This window comes from Hirundo rustica, chromosome Z, assembly GCF_015227805.2.
Source record: "Hirundo rustica isolate bHirRus1 chromosome Z, bHirRus1.pri.v3, whole genome shotgun sequence".
In the NCBI taxonomy this organism is placed as follows: domain Eukaryota; kingdom Metazoa; phylum Chordata; class Aves; order Passeriformes; family Hirundinidae; genus Hirundo; species Hirundo rustica.
Genome location: NC_053488.1, coordinates 51,879,988 through 51,895,732, shown reverse-complemented (window position 1 = coordinate 51,895,732; position 15,745 = coordinate 51,879,988). Strand labels below are relative to the sequence as shown.

General features: G+C 37.1%; 1 protein-coding gene across 2 annotated transcripts in view; it reads right to left on the bottom strand.

Annotated features, from left to right (window-relative positions):
* CHD1 (chromodomain helicase DNA binding protein 1) overlaps positions 1–15,745 on the bottom strand; it is a 55,120-nt gene that overhangs the window by 17,719 nt on the left and 21,656 nt on the right. For both annotated transcript variants that reach the window (XM_040089648.2, XM_058424036.1), the window contains 15 exons: positions 14,986–15,135; positions 14,402–14,676; positions 10,590–10,815; positions 9,637–9,737; positions 9,206–9,384; positions 8,025–8,152; positions 7,237–7,453; positions 6,572–6,661; positions 5,561–5,751; positions 4,290–4,478; positions 3,798–3,960; positions 3,231–3,383; positions 2,710–2,781; positions 831–980; positions 95–243 (listed from right to left, as the gene is read on the bottom strand). In XM_040089648.2, coding sequence (XP_039945582.1) covers positions 95–243; positions 831–980; positions 2,710–2,781; positions 3,231–3,383; positions 3,798–3,960; positions 4,290–4,478; positions 5,561–5,751; positions 6,572–6,661; positions 7,237–7,453; positions 8,025–8,152; positions 9,206–9,384; positions 9,637–9,737; positions 10,590–10,815; positions 14,402–14,676; positions 14,986–15,135 — 2,433 coding nt within the window. The remainder of the gene's footprint in view (positions 1–94; positions 244–830; positions 981–2,709; positions 2,782–3,230; positions 3,384–3,797; positions 3,961–4,289; positions 4,479–5,560; positions 5,752–6,571; positions 6,662–7,236; positions 7,454–8,024; positions 8,153–9,205; positions 9,385–9,636; positions 9,738–10,589; positions 10,816–14,401; positions 14,677–14,985; positions 15,136–15,745) is intronic.

Here is a 15,745-nt window from a genome sequence, read left to right as displayed (position 1 = left end):
AGTCTACAAAGACTTTGCATCTTATGTTTCACCTTTCATTTACAAGTGAAATACTCTTAAGGGTAAGTTGGTATAAAAACAAATACAAAGGTACCTAGAAGGAGTAGAGCCTGTATGTAACACAGTTTTCCCAGTAGTGTCCATTCTCTGAATTACTAAATGATCTAACACCATCTTTTTCTTGGCTCGTTCAAGAATATCTTCTTCTACTGATCCTTTTGTGACTAGTCGATAAATATTAACCTATGTGTATTTATAAAATAAAAAAAATTAAAAGCAGAAATCTCAGTCTTCATTACATAACTTCAGATTTTTTTCATGGATTTCAAATACGAAATACTAGTTTAATCACATTACCACAGTCTTCAAAGAAACATTTTAAAAAACCCAAATAAATAGTCTTAGACCTTTCTTTATAAACTTCAGTGACTTGGCACAAGTATTGCCAGAGGTAATAATGTCATATTGGTAATTGTTACTGTATGTCTTCCATAAGAAGGAAACAATCCTGTTGAGAACTAGAATATTTAAGCATCGGGGATGTGCCTGATTTAGCAGTTATTTTGCAGAATGACATGATACCAATGAATGTAAGACAGACAAGTCCACAACTCTTCTCCCTCTCCCACCCAACTACCACAGCTGCCATATTATTTCTTCATGAATAGCGACTGAGGCAAAAAGAAACGAGCATTACTAACATTTCTGGACATATGCAAAAAGTATTAGTTTTTCTCAAAAATATGTGAGTACTGACTGGTGCAGACAGAGAGTGGACAGCTCATGTACAGAACTGTCCTTCAGGTCTGGAGCTTAAAGTGAGTGTTTACCTGTTTCTTCTGTCCAATTCTATGTGCTCTAGCCTGTGCTTGCAGATCATTCTGTGGATTCCAGTCAGAATCAAATATAACCACAGTATCAGCAGATGCCAAGTTGATACCTAATCCTCCAGCTCTAGTAGACAGTAAAAAGCAGAAGTCCTGAAATTATAAAGTAGGAAATAGTTTTATATACAATACTTTAATATTCCTAAGGAGCGAATATACTTTATGCAGTATGTGGTGCAGACTACTAAATCATATATTACCAAATCCGTAATTGCCCTATGCTTAAAGCTCCTTTAAGCATAAAGCAAATGCTGATTACCAACTTCTTTCATAAAGTTACTGACTTCTCAACAGTTTAAAGGAAGCAGTATCCTAGATGAAGATCACTGAACAAGACATCCCAACAAAACCAGACTGGCCAAGAAATACCACATCTTACTGTCAAAGCCTTTAATGTTACAAAAACGCTGTCCCACCCCCCCTGCCCTGAGTCCAAGAAGACTAAACAGTCATGTCAGATCAGCAAAAGCATTTGAGCCTCCACATAATTGATTAAGAGAAAGAAGCAAAAATCTTCTGCAAAGTTCAATGCTGTTCAGCATATCCATGAACAATATGAAAATGGGTAAAACAGCAAGGAGAAAAAACCCTGTAAGCAGTATAAAATTACTGAATCAGTCTTTCATAACTATGAAAAGACTGTAGAAAGACTGTGTAGAAGGGTATTGAGACATGCAAAAAACCAACACATGAAATCCAAGCTAAAGTAAAGCAGGGTAAAAAACCCCAAACAAACCCAGTTTTCAGTACAGCTACAGGAAACAGCAACCATTACAATAAGGAAAGAGTCCTGATAATTGTGTTAAAGACTTCCAGGTAGCCCTTAGTTCACTAATACAAAAATTCTACAAAATCCCCTCCAAAATATTATGAAATTTTACGAAATAAAAAATAAAACAGAGCATTAGTTTTCTTGCTGTACAAATGCAGAATTTACCTCAACTTTAGAAATGCATGGTTTAAATTCTTCTTCATCTCAAAAAATGTACAGTGTAACTGCTAAGATTTCAGAAAATGTCTGAAATTTCTGATATCTAATTTCACGTCTATGAAAGAAACTCGAAAGAGAGTTAGCTTTTGTATTTAACATGGAGCTCAGTCCTTCTCCCTCCACAAAGGAGAAACAAGCTCAGCAGCAACTAACTAATGCTATCTTCAAATACCAATTAAACCAAACAAACTAAACCCCAAAATCAATGACCAACCAACCTTCCCTCTCCCAAATCTGAGACCATAGGACAAAAGATTTAAACCAATCCAAAGATACGGAATGACTTGCACATTAGGAGTGCTAAATCAAGCGCAAATATTCCAATTCAGAATCTAAAGAATCCTAACAGATGCCTACATACTCACAGGTTGCTCACAAAGAGTTGCTAGAAATTAGTACTTCATTATCTCTTCCATGGTACGTAACAGGTGGCAACAAATGAAGATAACAGGAATCATATTTGAAACAAGTAAAATATGATTATTCGTCTAAGGATATATGAAGTTCTGCCCATTGCCAAAGGATTCTTGCATGCTAACTATTTAAGTTCAGCACTGTTGTAAACATTACTAAATTCTACAGGAACAAAGCTGGGTTAAAATTCTGCAGCATATATAGAGCAATCAGCTGCCATTTTACTAACTTATTTGTTTTCTATTTAAGTTCTTCTTAAAAAAAAGATTACATAAACCTTATACTCTTGGCAGTCACAATGAATTTCTAACCTTATTGATATATTCCTAGCTTTTTTCAACTCTCCTTTTTTGTGCAATGACTTTGTATTTCTTGGGAAAAAAGAAAACCAATTTCTCAAGAAAAAAAATACTATACCTCTGATCCTTCTGCATTAAAATGATCCAGTGCTTGTTTCCTCAATTCCCCTTTTATTGATCCATCAAGTCTCTAAAAAGATTGAAAATTACAGTTAAAATTATTTTTATACTATATTTAATATCAGAGCAATTTCAACTGTCAGCTGCCAAAAATATCATGTGAAGGGAAAAAAAGTAAATAAACAGCTCACATAATTTTTAATTCATCTGTTTCACTTCAAAATAACATTCATCATAAAGCCAGTCCCTTTCTAGAAAAAGAAGACATTTCTTCCATATCAAAGCTGAAAGGGACTGCTGAGGGTCATCTTGTCTAAATCTTCTTCACAGGCAGGGACAGCTAAAGCATGCTGCACAAGGTCAAGCCCAAGTAGCTTTTGGACCTCAACAAGACACAGAAATGTCATAACCTCTCAACACCCCATTCCAGTGCTTTGACACCCTCACAGTAAAGAGTATTTTTTCTTTTAATATTCAAGATCAAAGCTTCTTAGCTGCTATTACCAGCAAGTTTTTTACCTGAAATGGGAATTGACGGTATTTCAGATATTCCGCCAGGATGTCCAGCATCCTTACCATCTGTGAGAAAATCAGAACTCTGTTGCCACGTTCTCGCAGACGAATCAGTAGCTTGTCAAGAAGGATTAGTTTCCCGCTGCTACGTATTAAATGCTACAAAAACCAAGCAACATATATTGAAAAACAAATTAATCTCAACACTTATACACACTAGGCTATGTTGGACATCCATGTGAGGTTTGCTTTTCTTTTTGTTACTGTGGGCAGAAAAATAAAAGGCAAGTTCTGACATTCCTGAAGAATTTTACAGTTTAAAACACCCATACAATAATATGTAATTAAAATTGTGCACATTTATTTACTCAATTCTCTGTCAATTATCCTGTTCCAATTAAGAATTAAAAAATACTTCACTGTAAAAACACAAGATGCACATTCTGTGGAAAATCTTTTTTTCCTTAATACACTTCAATTAGAAATAATGAACTGCCAAGGCACTATAAAATTCTGTGAAAACTACAGATGTAAAACCTCTTTTCTTTTTTTTTAATAAAAAAGTGACATTACCTGTAAGGCCTCCTGTTTATTATAGAATTCATTATCATCTGGTGGTTTAATGAGGTAGCAATGGTTGCAACACTTCTTGAGTTCCATCATGATGTTCAAAAACCCTGATGTACTGCCTTTTGAACCTTTACTCAGGGCTTTATAATTCCTGGTTAAAATCCACCTATGAAATAAGGTGTACAATATCAGTAATGTCTGACCATATGTGGAAGTAAGACAGATGCAAGCTGTCAAAAGGAACAAGCTAAAGAAAAAAAGCCTCTCCCAGAAGAGTATCTCAATATGCCAAATAAAAGAAACTGTATACATGACCAGACATTAGACCAACGTAACTCCTGAGGCCTTCACAAAATTTAATTGCTGCAAAACCATATACCGTAGGGCATATGAAGAAGCATCAACTTCAAGAGAGTATACAAACCCCTGCAAGTCAGTAAATTGTATATAGACATATCACTGAAACAGCAGAATATACGAAGAGTTGGTACATACTTGTAGTATTGCTTCTGCAATGCGCTCATTTCCATCCTCAGAATTTGCTCAACTTTAGCAGGTAAAGACTTTTCTACATCTTTTTTAACTCTTCTCAGCAGAAATGGTTCAAGTTCTTTGTGAAGACTTGCATAACCATACTCTCTCCCTTTGCCATGCTCCTCTTCAAAATCTTCCCATGAGGAAAACCTTCAACATAATAAAGTATAAGTGCAAAACAGTGACAAGCCATGAATGACCTGATGAAGCAAAATTCAGGAAGAAAGGTAACACAGACAAAGAACATGTATACGTATGACACAAAAACACACATACATTCAGATTTCTTCCCCACTCCCTTCTCTTTTATCCAATTTCTGAAATTTCATCTCCCAAGAAATTCCAGATATTGTGCCTGTACATAGAAGAATGGAATTTTCCAAAAATGTCTACAGAATGAAAACTTCTGATTCCACAATGGAAACACAATGGTTTTTTTTTTCTGCAAGGACGCTTGTCTAGATGGTTGCAGAATAATAATTCCATTATTATTATTTTATCAAGAGAGCATAAAAAGCCAGCTCCATGTCTAGGGTGTGCAAGAGCACACTATACTTAAAATGTGTTTTGCAGCTTGAATGGTCTAGCTCATGTGTAACTTGTCTGTACTAACAGACTTGGAAAACGGAGTTTATGATCAAACAAATGAATGGCTACCCACCTTCAGTGGCTTTGCTTGTAATGTTCTGAGAAAGTCAGTATAATCTGTATCTCACACTAAACAGAGCTATGGTGCTTGGCATTTACAAGTTGTCTGACAGGAACATGTGCTTCCACACAAGCTCTACTTAACCTTAGGTTTAAACAAGTCAGTACAAAATCAGGTCACTGTAATAAGGTTACCATATGCAAAACATAAGGGAAACCAGTTATCTGATTGAATTACCATATAATTGGCATCTTGACACAAATTTGTTTTCATTAATAGTACTAACACAAGAAAGATTCCATTCTTCTTCACCCAGAGCTAATCTATATGCTTTTTCTCTTCTGCTGAGATGAAAACCTTTTTTCCAGGTTCTGACTCATAAATCAATCCATCACTTTTGCACACTGTTAAAATAGGAAAAGGTGACATCTGCTACCAGCATTACTTACATAAAGCAGCATGAAAAGATACATGCATTTACTTTATGTAGGATATTTAAGCTATCTTTCAGTACAATTCCCTACTTCTACTGAGTCTCACTTCACTACACTACTATGCTGTAACAAACTTGACAAAAACTTACTTTTCTGGCATGATGAAGTGCAATAAAGACCAAAGCTCTTTGAGAGAGTTTTGCAGAGGTGTCCCAGTAATAAGAAGACGATGGTTAGACTTAAAATCTATTAAAGTTTTGTACAGAAGCGAGTCGTCATTTTTCAAACGATGAGCTTCATCAACTCCTATGAATGCCCAATTCAGACCACCAAGGAATGACTTGGAAAAGAAGTGGAGAAGGGGGGGAACATTACTCAAATTAATGCATCACATGACTTCCCACATTATATAAATCACTTCTTGATTTATTGCAATAATATACCAGCTATATGTTTTTTGTACTAATTATGGCTTTTACATTTGCTGTGTTCAATGAAAAGCTGTGTAGTCATCCTAAGAAGCACAAATTCAATTTATTATTTTAAAAAATTCCCAGAAGTCTGACCCACATTTTTTAACATGGCAGGAAAAAAAAAAAATCATTATTGACTTCTTCCCAAACAAATGAAGTAAATAAAGCCAAGTTAAGTGCTTCTTCAATTTCCACATACTATTAGGAGGATTAACAGTAACTCTGTGTGCTATCACTACAGAGACAGTATTAATACATGTACACATACAACTGTGTGCACAATATCACAGAAAAACTATACAGGATTTCCTAGTTTTGTATCATATTTGGGACTAAGGATTAGGTTCTGTTTCAGTTCCTTGATGATGGTCTGCAAAGAAGTAGAGTATGAAGTTGGGATGAGATCATTAAAGTAATGAGACTCTCAAACAAACCAAAGAAAATCAAGTGTTGCCCACCTCACAAAATTGGGAAAGGCTGAAAGCCTCACCACATGTATGCAAAATCTGGAAGTGCTTAGAATAAGAAAAGGCCCCCCCAAGAAACAAAACCCCCTTTCCTACTTTCAAAAGCAAAACCTATCAGACTCTCCATAATTTTAATGGGCTATAAATCAAATACATGCAAGTCTAAAGAGAATTCTATATTGAGGAAATTATTTTTGTCTCCCCACGGAAGGGCAATTACCTTATCCTTTAGCAAAATTTCGTATGTCGTTAAGAGTATGTTAAATTTCAATCGTTTGGTCTGTGGATGCATCCATTCATGAGTTCTTATCTACAAAAAGAAAAAAGTAAACTATAAGCTGCAGGAAAAAGGTCTTGCTGACTGGAATCAACTTAAATACTGCAACAAAGAGAAGGACAACACACACATATATAACATTTATATTAACACGTACACGTTTTATACTTAAATATGTACACATACATATACACACTATATGTACACATACACGTACATAACCATACAAGAACTTTTAACTTTAATGGGTAAGATTACTAACATTAACAAACCAACAACCTTTCAGGAAATGAAATAAGATCATGACTGGTTTTCCTACATATTTATTTTCACTATATCCACTTAAATAATCACATGGCAGAAGATAGCTGGTTTTCAAATGCAAGACAAAATTTTTAATTCTGTTGACTATTAAGCAGAAAGGATGTATCTCACACATATTTACATGAGATCAAAACCAAAGCTTTCAATTCACATTTTAAAGACACAGGGCTTCAGCAAATATTTTCTCAGTCCCAATCAAAATATTTGACACATGCAGATGATAAGAATATGAAGTATGTCTTGTTTATGTACAAGACTTTCCAATGACAAGGAGAAATACTCACCATATTTCTACTAGTTATGTCTCCTAAGTAAACTACAGCATTCATCTGAGGAGCCCAGGTTTGAATCTCTCTTTGCCAAGACGTCAAGGTAGAAAGTGGCACAACCAACAAGAAAGGCCCATACAACTGATGCTCGTGAAACAGATAGTTCAGAAAAGAAATTGTTTGTATTGTTTTACCCAGACCCATTTCATCTGCGAGAATACAGCTATTCCCTCTGAAAACAAACACAAAAAACAAGAAACAAAGCTATTTAGAGAAGGTGAGGAGATGGGGAAGGTTTGGATAAAAAGAAATTATTCTTTTGAGCATAAAACATACTCATAAAAGTTTTCAAGATTTTTGCTATTATACATTTCGAAGAAATTTATTTATATTGTTTTTCCATAAAAAGATTTCCAACCCCTCCTACTCCTTTAAATTAACAAAAAGTTCGCAAGTAGTCCTCCTGAGTCTAATTTTAAAAGTTTAACACTAATGTTGACATTCCAGAAATGTTTGTTTGGGTTTTCTCATTTTACTGTTTTGGCTTTGTTGGTTGTTTTAAAAATATGACTTATTCCATTGAAACTAAAAGCAAAACACATCTTAGCTGTTTTTTGTTGAGAACGGCCATAGAATGATGATTTTGGTACTACTTAGAGCACAACCTGTCCCTTCAGACCTCTACTTTGAGCATCCAATATGAAGGTCTCCAACTTAAAAAAAGCCCCACCCAACAGAAAAAAACATTTCAAAACTTTATAAATGCTTGCAATTTACAAACACACAAATTTCAGACTACTTACTTGCACCATGAGTGAGCGAGCCAATTCAACCCATTTAACTGATAATCTCTTAACTCTAAACTTTCGTGTCCTCCAATGTAAGACGGTTGCTTCTTTAGTGCAACAAACCGTGGCCTTTGTTTTAGAACCTGCGAAAAGCAAATTGATCATCCGTCAATGATTGATGATTAAAACAACTGAAAGATCTTCATATGGAAAAAGTAACAGGTAGTATTTACTAGTTCATCAACTCCAGTTTTTAATCCAACAACATAAAAAAGGCCATATAAGAATACCAAGTAATTTGCAAGTTGAAACTAGTTTGATTGCTAATCTAAATGTCACAACATGAGCGACATTAACTCACTCAAGGTTTTCTTTTAAAATAAATCCATTCCTGAATACTAGTAAAAATGCAGGGAACTGGTATCTACAAAACCTACTCTCAGTAGTGCTACTGTCCATCCATCCTACTATACATCATTATTGGCATTCTGAAAACCTTCAAAAAAAATTCATATGTATTTGACATGCAGATTAAAAAAAAAAGAACAAAAAAACCCCCCAAAAACCAAAAAAACCCCCAAAACAAAACAAAACACACACACAACCCCAAAAAACAACAAACAAACAAACAAACAAAAAACACCAAAAAACAATCACATTTCTACCACTGCAACTGGCAGGTTGAACTTGGCCAGGAGCCAAGCTGCCACCCAACTGTTTAAAAAAAAGGTGGGTCAAAGTAAGAAGCCTACTAGGGTCAAGGAAAAGCACCCATCCATTCAAAACAAAAATATCCATAGAAAAAAACCAACACAAGTGACAGAATGTGAGTCACACATCAACTCATTAGCAGACTGACGACCAACAAATCTCCAGGCAACAGGCAGCCCCTACTCAGCCCACTCAATTTATTATTGAGTAAGATATTAAATTGCACCAAGCACATCTTTGGTCATTTGGGGTTCAGCTGTTACTGGTGTGTTCCCTCCCAGCCTGCTCAGGGTGGGGATGACACAACAGGACACAGAGAAGGCACTATGTAAGTGCTGTTCAGCAACAGCCAGTATCTGTTACCAAAACCACTTAGGTCATAGATCTAAACCACAGACTGGAGAGGCTGCTATGAAGAAAATTAACCCTATCCCAGTCAGACCCAATACAACTAATTATAAACCCATTGCAAATTACCTACTCACCTTGCAATCTTTAAAGGGAGTGGTCTTGGATTGATTTCTGCTGAAGTACTCATCAATGCGTGCCTGAAACTTTTTGGCAATGAGAGCTCCATCTTCCCAGCTACATTCAGAGTAAGGCAGACCCTGCCATTTACAATAGTAGTCTGGATAACCAGCAGCTGATTTCTGATTTGAATGAGCTGCAAAAATGCACCAGAGATCTGATCAGCATTCTACTTCTGTACTATAGGAAAACATTCATTTTAGGTAATAATACAACAGAAGCTAGACCCATACAGACAACCTGACAGCTCTTCTCTCCACCTGAAATTTTGTTTTGGATTATAAAGTATGTGATACCAATATTTTATGTTTCTTAACTACAAATACAAAAGCATTGAGAGCATACAGAATCTCTGACATTGATTTCTGTACACAAGTTTGTAACGTACCAATTATTCTTTCCACTATCTGGTATTGTTTATGTAGATCATCTGTAAGCTCCTGCTGGCAGTTGTAATATTCCACATCTTCTGGAGAAGCATTTTTCAGCCTGGAGTAAGAATTAATTTACAACACTTATTACACCACATACTTCTCAAATCAAAAAAATTCAGCAACACTACAGTTCAGAATGTAATCATCCCATGGATCTTGCCTGGAAAACCTTTTTGAAGGAGCAGCTTAAAAATCCCTACTACAAAATGGCTGTGTCTGGCCTAAGAACCTCAACATTAATGACCAAAAAAACTTATTGCTGAAAATAAGTATTCTCCATTAGCTGCTTGACTAGTACAACTGGTAGCTGTAGTAGCTGTGTCTCTAGATAAGCAGTACACTTTACAGGTTATTTTCATGGAATAGCAGACAGCGTGGCTCACTGTAAGAATCCATCTAATGATTAGTTGCTAAAAATCCCACCAGGATTCATTGACTATATTAAACATACTAATAAAACTGGACACCAAAGAGGTGACTTTAAAATGTGTATATTTCTTCATGTTTTTATTCTCAAGCTTCCACCTCAGGTTTCAGCAAAGAAAACTGAATTCTTCAAAGTAACCTGAAACAGATAATGCACCAAGAAAACATTGATCCTTGCAGAAACTCAGACTCCTGAAGAACTCAAATCAAAGTATAATGGAAAAATTACTAAAAACTACAATTTATTGTTTATTTTTAAACATTACCCATATTGTTAAAACTCCATTTATAACACACAGACACACCCACACCCACCAGATTCAGAGGATTATGTTACTGGAACATGTTAAAGGGGCTTTGGGTTCCAAAGTTTTTGTCTTCCCATTGCACAGGCACTCAAAGTTATGTCCTCAAAACCAGGTAGCACTATAGAACACCTACAGTGTTTCGAAATAAGCATCATAAAAGTAAAAAGATTCACCATCGTTTTGTTTCCTGATCCTTTTTCTTGTAATTGTCCAGTTTCTTCATTCCTTTTACATTTTGTTGCTTCAGTGTTTCCTCAGTTTCCCAGGTGTTATGGATGTGTGACCAACCTTTCCATTTAATAAGATACTGTACTTCTGCTGGCTCCTTTGATTTTTCAAACCCAGCATTTGGGTCACCATCTGCCTCAACCGCATATATTGTAGTTGCAGCACCTGTGGCTGAGAAAGAAACCACATCATATGCCTTGAGTAAGTGTGCACTGTCATAAGTAAACCAGTTAGAAATGTAATAAAGTAATTGGTGGTAATTTTAGATGAGCATATAATTGACTAGTGTCTACTGCACTCATGTCATTACTGTTATTTGAAAGATTATGATGTAGATAACACATGCATAAGTAGTCAAGATAATTAAAAAAGCAACCAAAACTTCAACACCTAACCTGCAATATCTTATCTCTCCTCATGAGACTTTTATTTGTATTCCTGGTTTTTAAAGCAGTCACTAGGGAATGCTCCACACTAACACTGCTTGTCATCTTCTGTTACACTATTCTTATCTCTTGAGCATAAAGAAGACATCTGATCTTATGTCTGATCAGTCTCAAGACATGAAAAACCTACTAACAGGGACACTATGAAATCTGCTTCCTAAACAAGTATCATGGGTTTGCAGAATTTTGTTTTCTGGTTACAGAGAAACGTGAAATGTTTTTCCCTGCCATGACCGCAGAGTGGTTTTGGGGGAGGAGGACAGGGACCTATCAAAAAGCTGGCTGGGATATTGGCAGCTAGGTTAAACAATGGGAAATGTTGATGCAACTTTAGAGGGGACATTTAAAACTAATCTGCAGCAGATTGGTCACTCTCTCGCCTCAGAATCAGCCACGAGGTAACATCGTAGGTGGTGGGCTGGCTTGGGTCAGGCCTTGGTGCCCCTCTGCCTCAGCATGGGAAGGGCCTGGGCCGACTGAGCCCCTCGGCTGCAGTTCGGCAGTACAAACCACGTGCTCAGGGCCACGGCAGAAGGGGCCAAGCCATGGCCCAGCTTAATCGCCACTGGCAGCGGAGAAAGGAAGCCTGCAGCTTCATAACAACTTTAAGCCGAGCCGCCCTGGATGAGACCGAGGGGTGGAAAAGAGGACATCTACCAGCTTCCTCCATCAGCACAGCTGTGCATTTTCTTCAGCCCCTGCAGCCTCGGAGCCTGCACATGGCCTTTGCAAGCCCGGGTGGATTTAACCCTTTCCTAGCAACATGCAACTTTTAAAGCACAACTCTTCCTTGAAAGAAAAAAGAAAGAAAACAGAGGGTACATGGAACAGACACCAAATGAAGTCAGTGGATTAGAAGGGAAAGAACTGCTAATATTATTGGAATAGGACTGAAGAAGTGGACATTTTTAACTGGACTTCTCTAAGGTAAACTATAGAGAAATGGACTGTTCTTTGTAGCATCTTGGTGTTGTTGGGTAGAATGCAATTCTAGTCAAAACTGAGGACTGATCTGATTGAGATTTAATTGAGAACTTTAAAGCCCCCGCTCCTGGGCCAAAAGGAGATCTCAGCCTTTCAGACAAAGATGATTTTAGACTAGAAGTATTTGTAAATAGTACCCCAGATGTGTGACATTGGGAGCACTGGACTATTTTGTCTTGTGGCAAAACATCATAAAAAAAACCTTAGAGAGACTCTTCTCCTGAAGTAATGAGTGATTATGCCTAAACAGTGAAACTGACTGAAAATCTCAAGTTGTGTCCTTCTGTGTTGTTTAATAAGAAAGTTAATAGTTTGTAAGAAGAGAGAAGAGTGTTTTAAAGTGTCATTTAAAGTGTTTTGGTTTAAAGTTTTCTTTTTCTCAAGTTTTTTTTTTTTTCATTCTTTTAGTGTGTGTTAATAAAACTATTTTTGTTCATTTTTAAGCTTAAGCCTGCTTTTTTTTTTTTCTCCTAATCTCTCCCTCCCACAAAACAAAACCAAACCAAACAACTAAAACCCCTACAACAAGTTTGTTGCTTGCCCTGCCTCTGTTACCTTATGAGGTAAAATTATGAAGTACAGATTAAGTACAGACTGTATCGTAGCGGCAGCACATTAGCAACAGGAAGCAGGCTCATTTTGGTGAGGACATGTTACAGAATCACAGAATATTCTGAGCTGGGAGGGACCCACAAGGATCATGGTGTCCAACTCTTAAACCTGTATAAAGCCCTGTCATTATTAGCATCCAGCTCTAACCAACTGAGCTACTCTCAGTGGTGTCAATAAGGAAATGAGACCAGCAAGCTGCTGGAGCAGATAAAGTCACAGAGCAGCAACACCAAAAAGCAGCAACCAGCAACATTATCTGAGCAGGGAGAATGAAAGAAGTTTAGGTCCTAAGGTTTTGACCACAGCAATAACACCATACATTGGAGCAGGATACGGGATATCATGGGAGAGGGAATTTGAGAGAAAGAAGACTACAAGTTCTGAGAGAAGTCACTAACTTTAGACAATAGGTATAATTAATGGAGAAGTGGGCAAGTGACTCAGCCACAACAGAGAGGCAAAGGCAAGGAGGGAATGGGAGAAGGAAGAATCACCCTCTCCAGGAGAAGATCAGATTTGAGACCAGTTAAGGAAACTGAAAGTGCACAAGTCCATGGAACATGATGAGATACATCTACAGGTCCCAAGGGAACTGGCAGAGGAAATGGCTAAGCCACTACCATAATTTTTGAGGTCATGGTGGTCCAGGGAAGTTCACACTAACTGGAAAAGGAGAAATATAAACCTCATTTTTGAAAAGGGAAAAAAGGAAGACCCCATGCTCTGGAGCCTCCACCATAAGAAGGATTGTGGGCTTGCCGGAGTACATCTCGAGAAGGCCACCAAGATGGTAAGAGGGCTGTAACACCTATAGTATCAAAACAGGCTGAGAGTTGGGGCTGTTATGCCAGGGGAAGAGAAGGCTCCGGGGAGGTTTACAGCACCGTCTAGTACATAAAGGAGGCAATAAGAAGGCTGGAGGGGGACTTTAGACAAGGGCACGTAGTAGTAGGACAAGGGGTAATGACTTTAAACTGAAGGAGAGTAGGTTTAGATTAGGTATCAGGAAGAATTATTTGCTCTTGAGGGGGGTAAGACACCATAACTGGTTGCCCAGGTACACCCAGAGAAGCTGCTGATCTGCCATGCCTGAAAGTTAACTGTTCAAGGCCAGGTTGGATGCATAGCTGCCAGTGGCAGAGGAGTTAGAATTAGCTGATCTTTGAGGTCCCTTCCAACCAAAACCATTCTGTAAGTCTATGATTTTGACCTGCAGACTCAAATACAAAGCAGAATTCTAGATACCACTGCAATTTTAGATGCAATTTTGTAGCCATTCTACACATCGTTATGTATTTGTACTGCAGTAACTGAAATCATGATTTCCATGGTTCAGCCTTGCCAATACTGTCTTTCAATGTTCAGACTACTAGTCAGCTCTCCTGTCTAGCCTACTTTCTCCCCTGCATTGCACATAATTTGTACTGATCAAGTACCACTGAACTGTAGAGTGCCATAAAAATATGGTGTGAATTTATTCAATGAAGAGCTATCTTCCACCCGATTTTTATTTTCTACTTAGGTATGCAATTTTTCTGTATTTTATTCTGCAATGCTTAGACGGGAATAGGAGCATTCTCATGAATATGAAAGGTCAAACAGTATGACTTCTTTGTAACTTTAAAACTATTGCTCTTTAACCTATAGCCAAGAGTATGTATTGAAGTTGCACCATGATCTTAAAAAGGATCTTAAAAACATTTTAAAACAAATACCTCCTTTACGGCCAACTCGACTATCCATAAATTTCTCTATAGTTTCAAATTCATCTTCCTCGGGTTGTGGAACATCTTCTCCACAAACTTCTAGCAAATCATCAGAATCCGTCTTGGTTTCTTCAGCTTCCTTGTAACTAATGTTGACTGTTGCCTGGCGACGAGATCCCCTCTTATCATAATCATCATCATCCTCCTCCTCATCATCATCTTCTGATGAATCAAGTTGCCTCTTTTTTGGTCCTGCACTCTTTTTCCCACTTTTTGGCTTAATTCTTGGAGACAAAAATGTATGACACAACAATAATGCTTCAACAGGGACAACAATAAATCTTCTGCATTGTTTTCTGAATATATGTATTTAATGAATGTTCAATTACTCTGCTTTCATTTAAAGCAGACAGGAAAAGGTATTCCCTAGAAAGCATTAATAGATCATCGTATTATGTATATTAAAAAAAAAAGGTTGTGGGTTTTTTTTTTTTCCCTCAGTATTACTGCTTTCAGTTGCACATATAGTAGTAGTAAATACTCAATTGCTTTTTAGAAATAGTACCAGAGCATTCAAATGCCCAACTTCTTACCTGGTTGGAGGTTTCCGGCTTTTGACCTTGTTTTTTGGCTCATAGTCAGATTCACTTTCTTCACAGCTGCTTTTCTCCCTGTCTTCCTCCGATTCAGAATCTGAACCACTTCCCGACACTGACCCTGATCCTGACATTTGCCAGTCTTCACTGTACATGATGAAAGACAAAACAGTAATTTCATGTTGTTGCATATTCTAGAACAGTTAGTCATTCATAAGGGATCTGCTGTAATTTCAAGGCTCTTCACAGAAATAAAAATCTTGTAACAATTATTTCAGTTCATGAAACAGAAAATTGCCCTCAGTGAATACTAGGTAAGTAAAAAAATGCCCAATGTCATCAAAGGGATTTGGACTAAGTTTTATGTTCTCAAGAGGAAGATTTAAAATCTAAAATAACAACAAAAATCTGGATTTCTATACAAATTTCAGCATGAAGAAATGAGTTAACGTGATATTAAGAAAACAAAGCACTTAAAAAGTCTGCCTGAAAAGAAAGATACATATTCATCAGAAGTTAGACATGTTCAAATCCTGAAGTCCTATCATATTGTATTCTGGAGAGTCCCACATTGTCTAATGCCTATGGTCACCATGGCCCATGTAAAGAATCAGCAACTTTGGCACAAGAATTGAAAAATAACAGAGGTAGATTGATAAATGCAGAAAAACCTGAACTGCAGCAACTAGTGAGTGGCACTGGCTCCCAAAAGCTGCCACTAAACACATCAGCCCTTCACAGCCAGGAAAGCTACCAT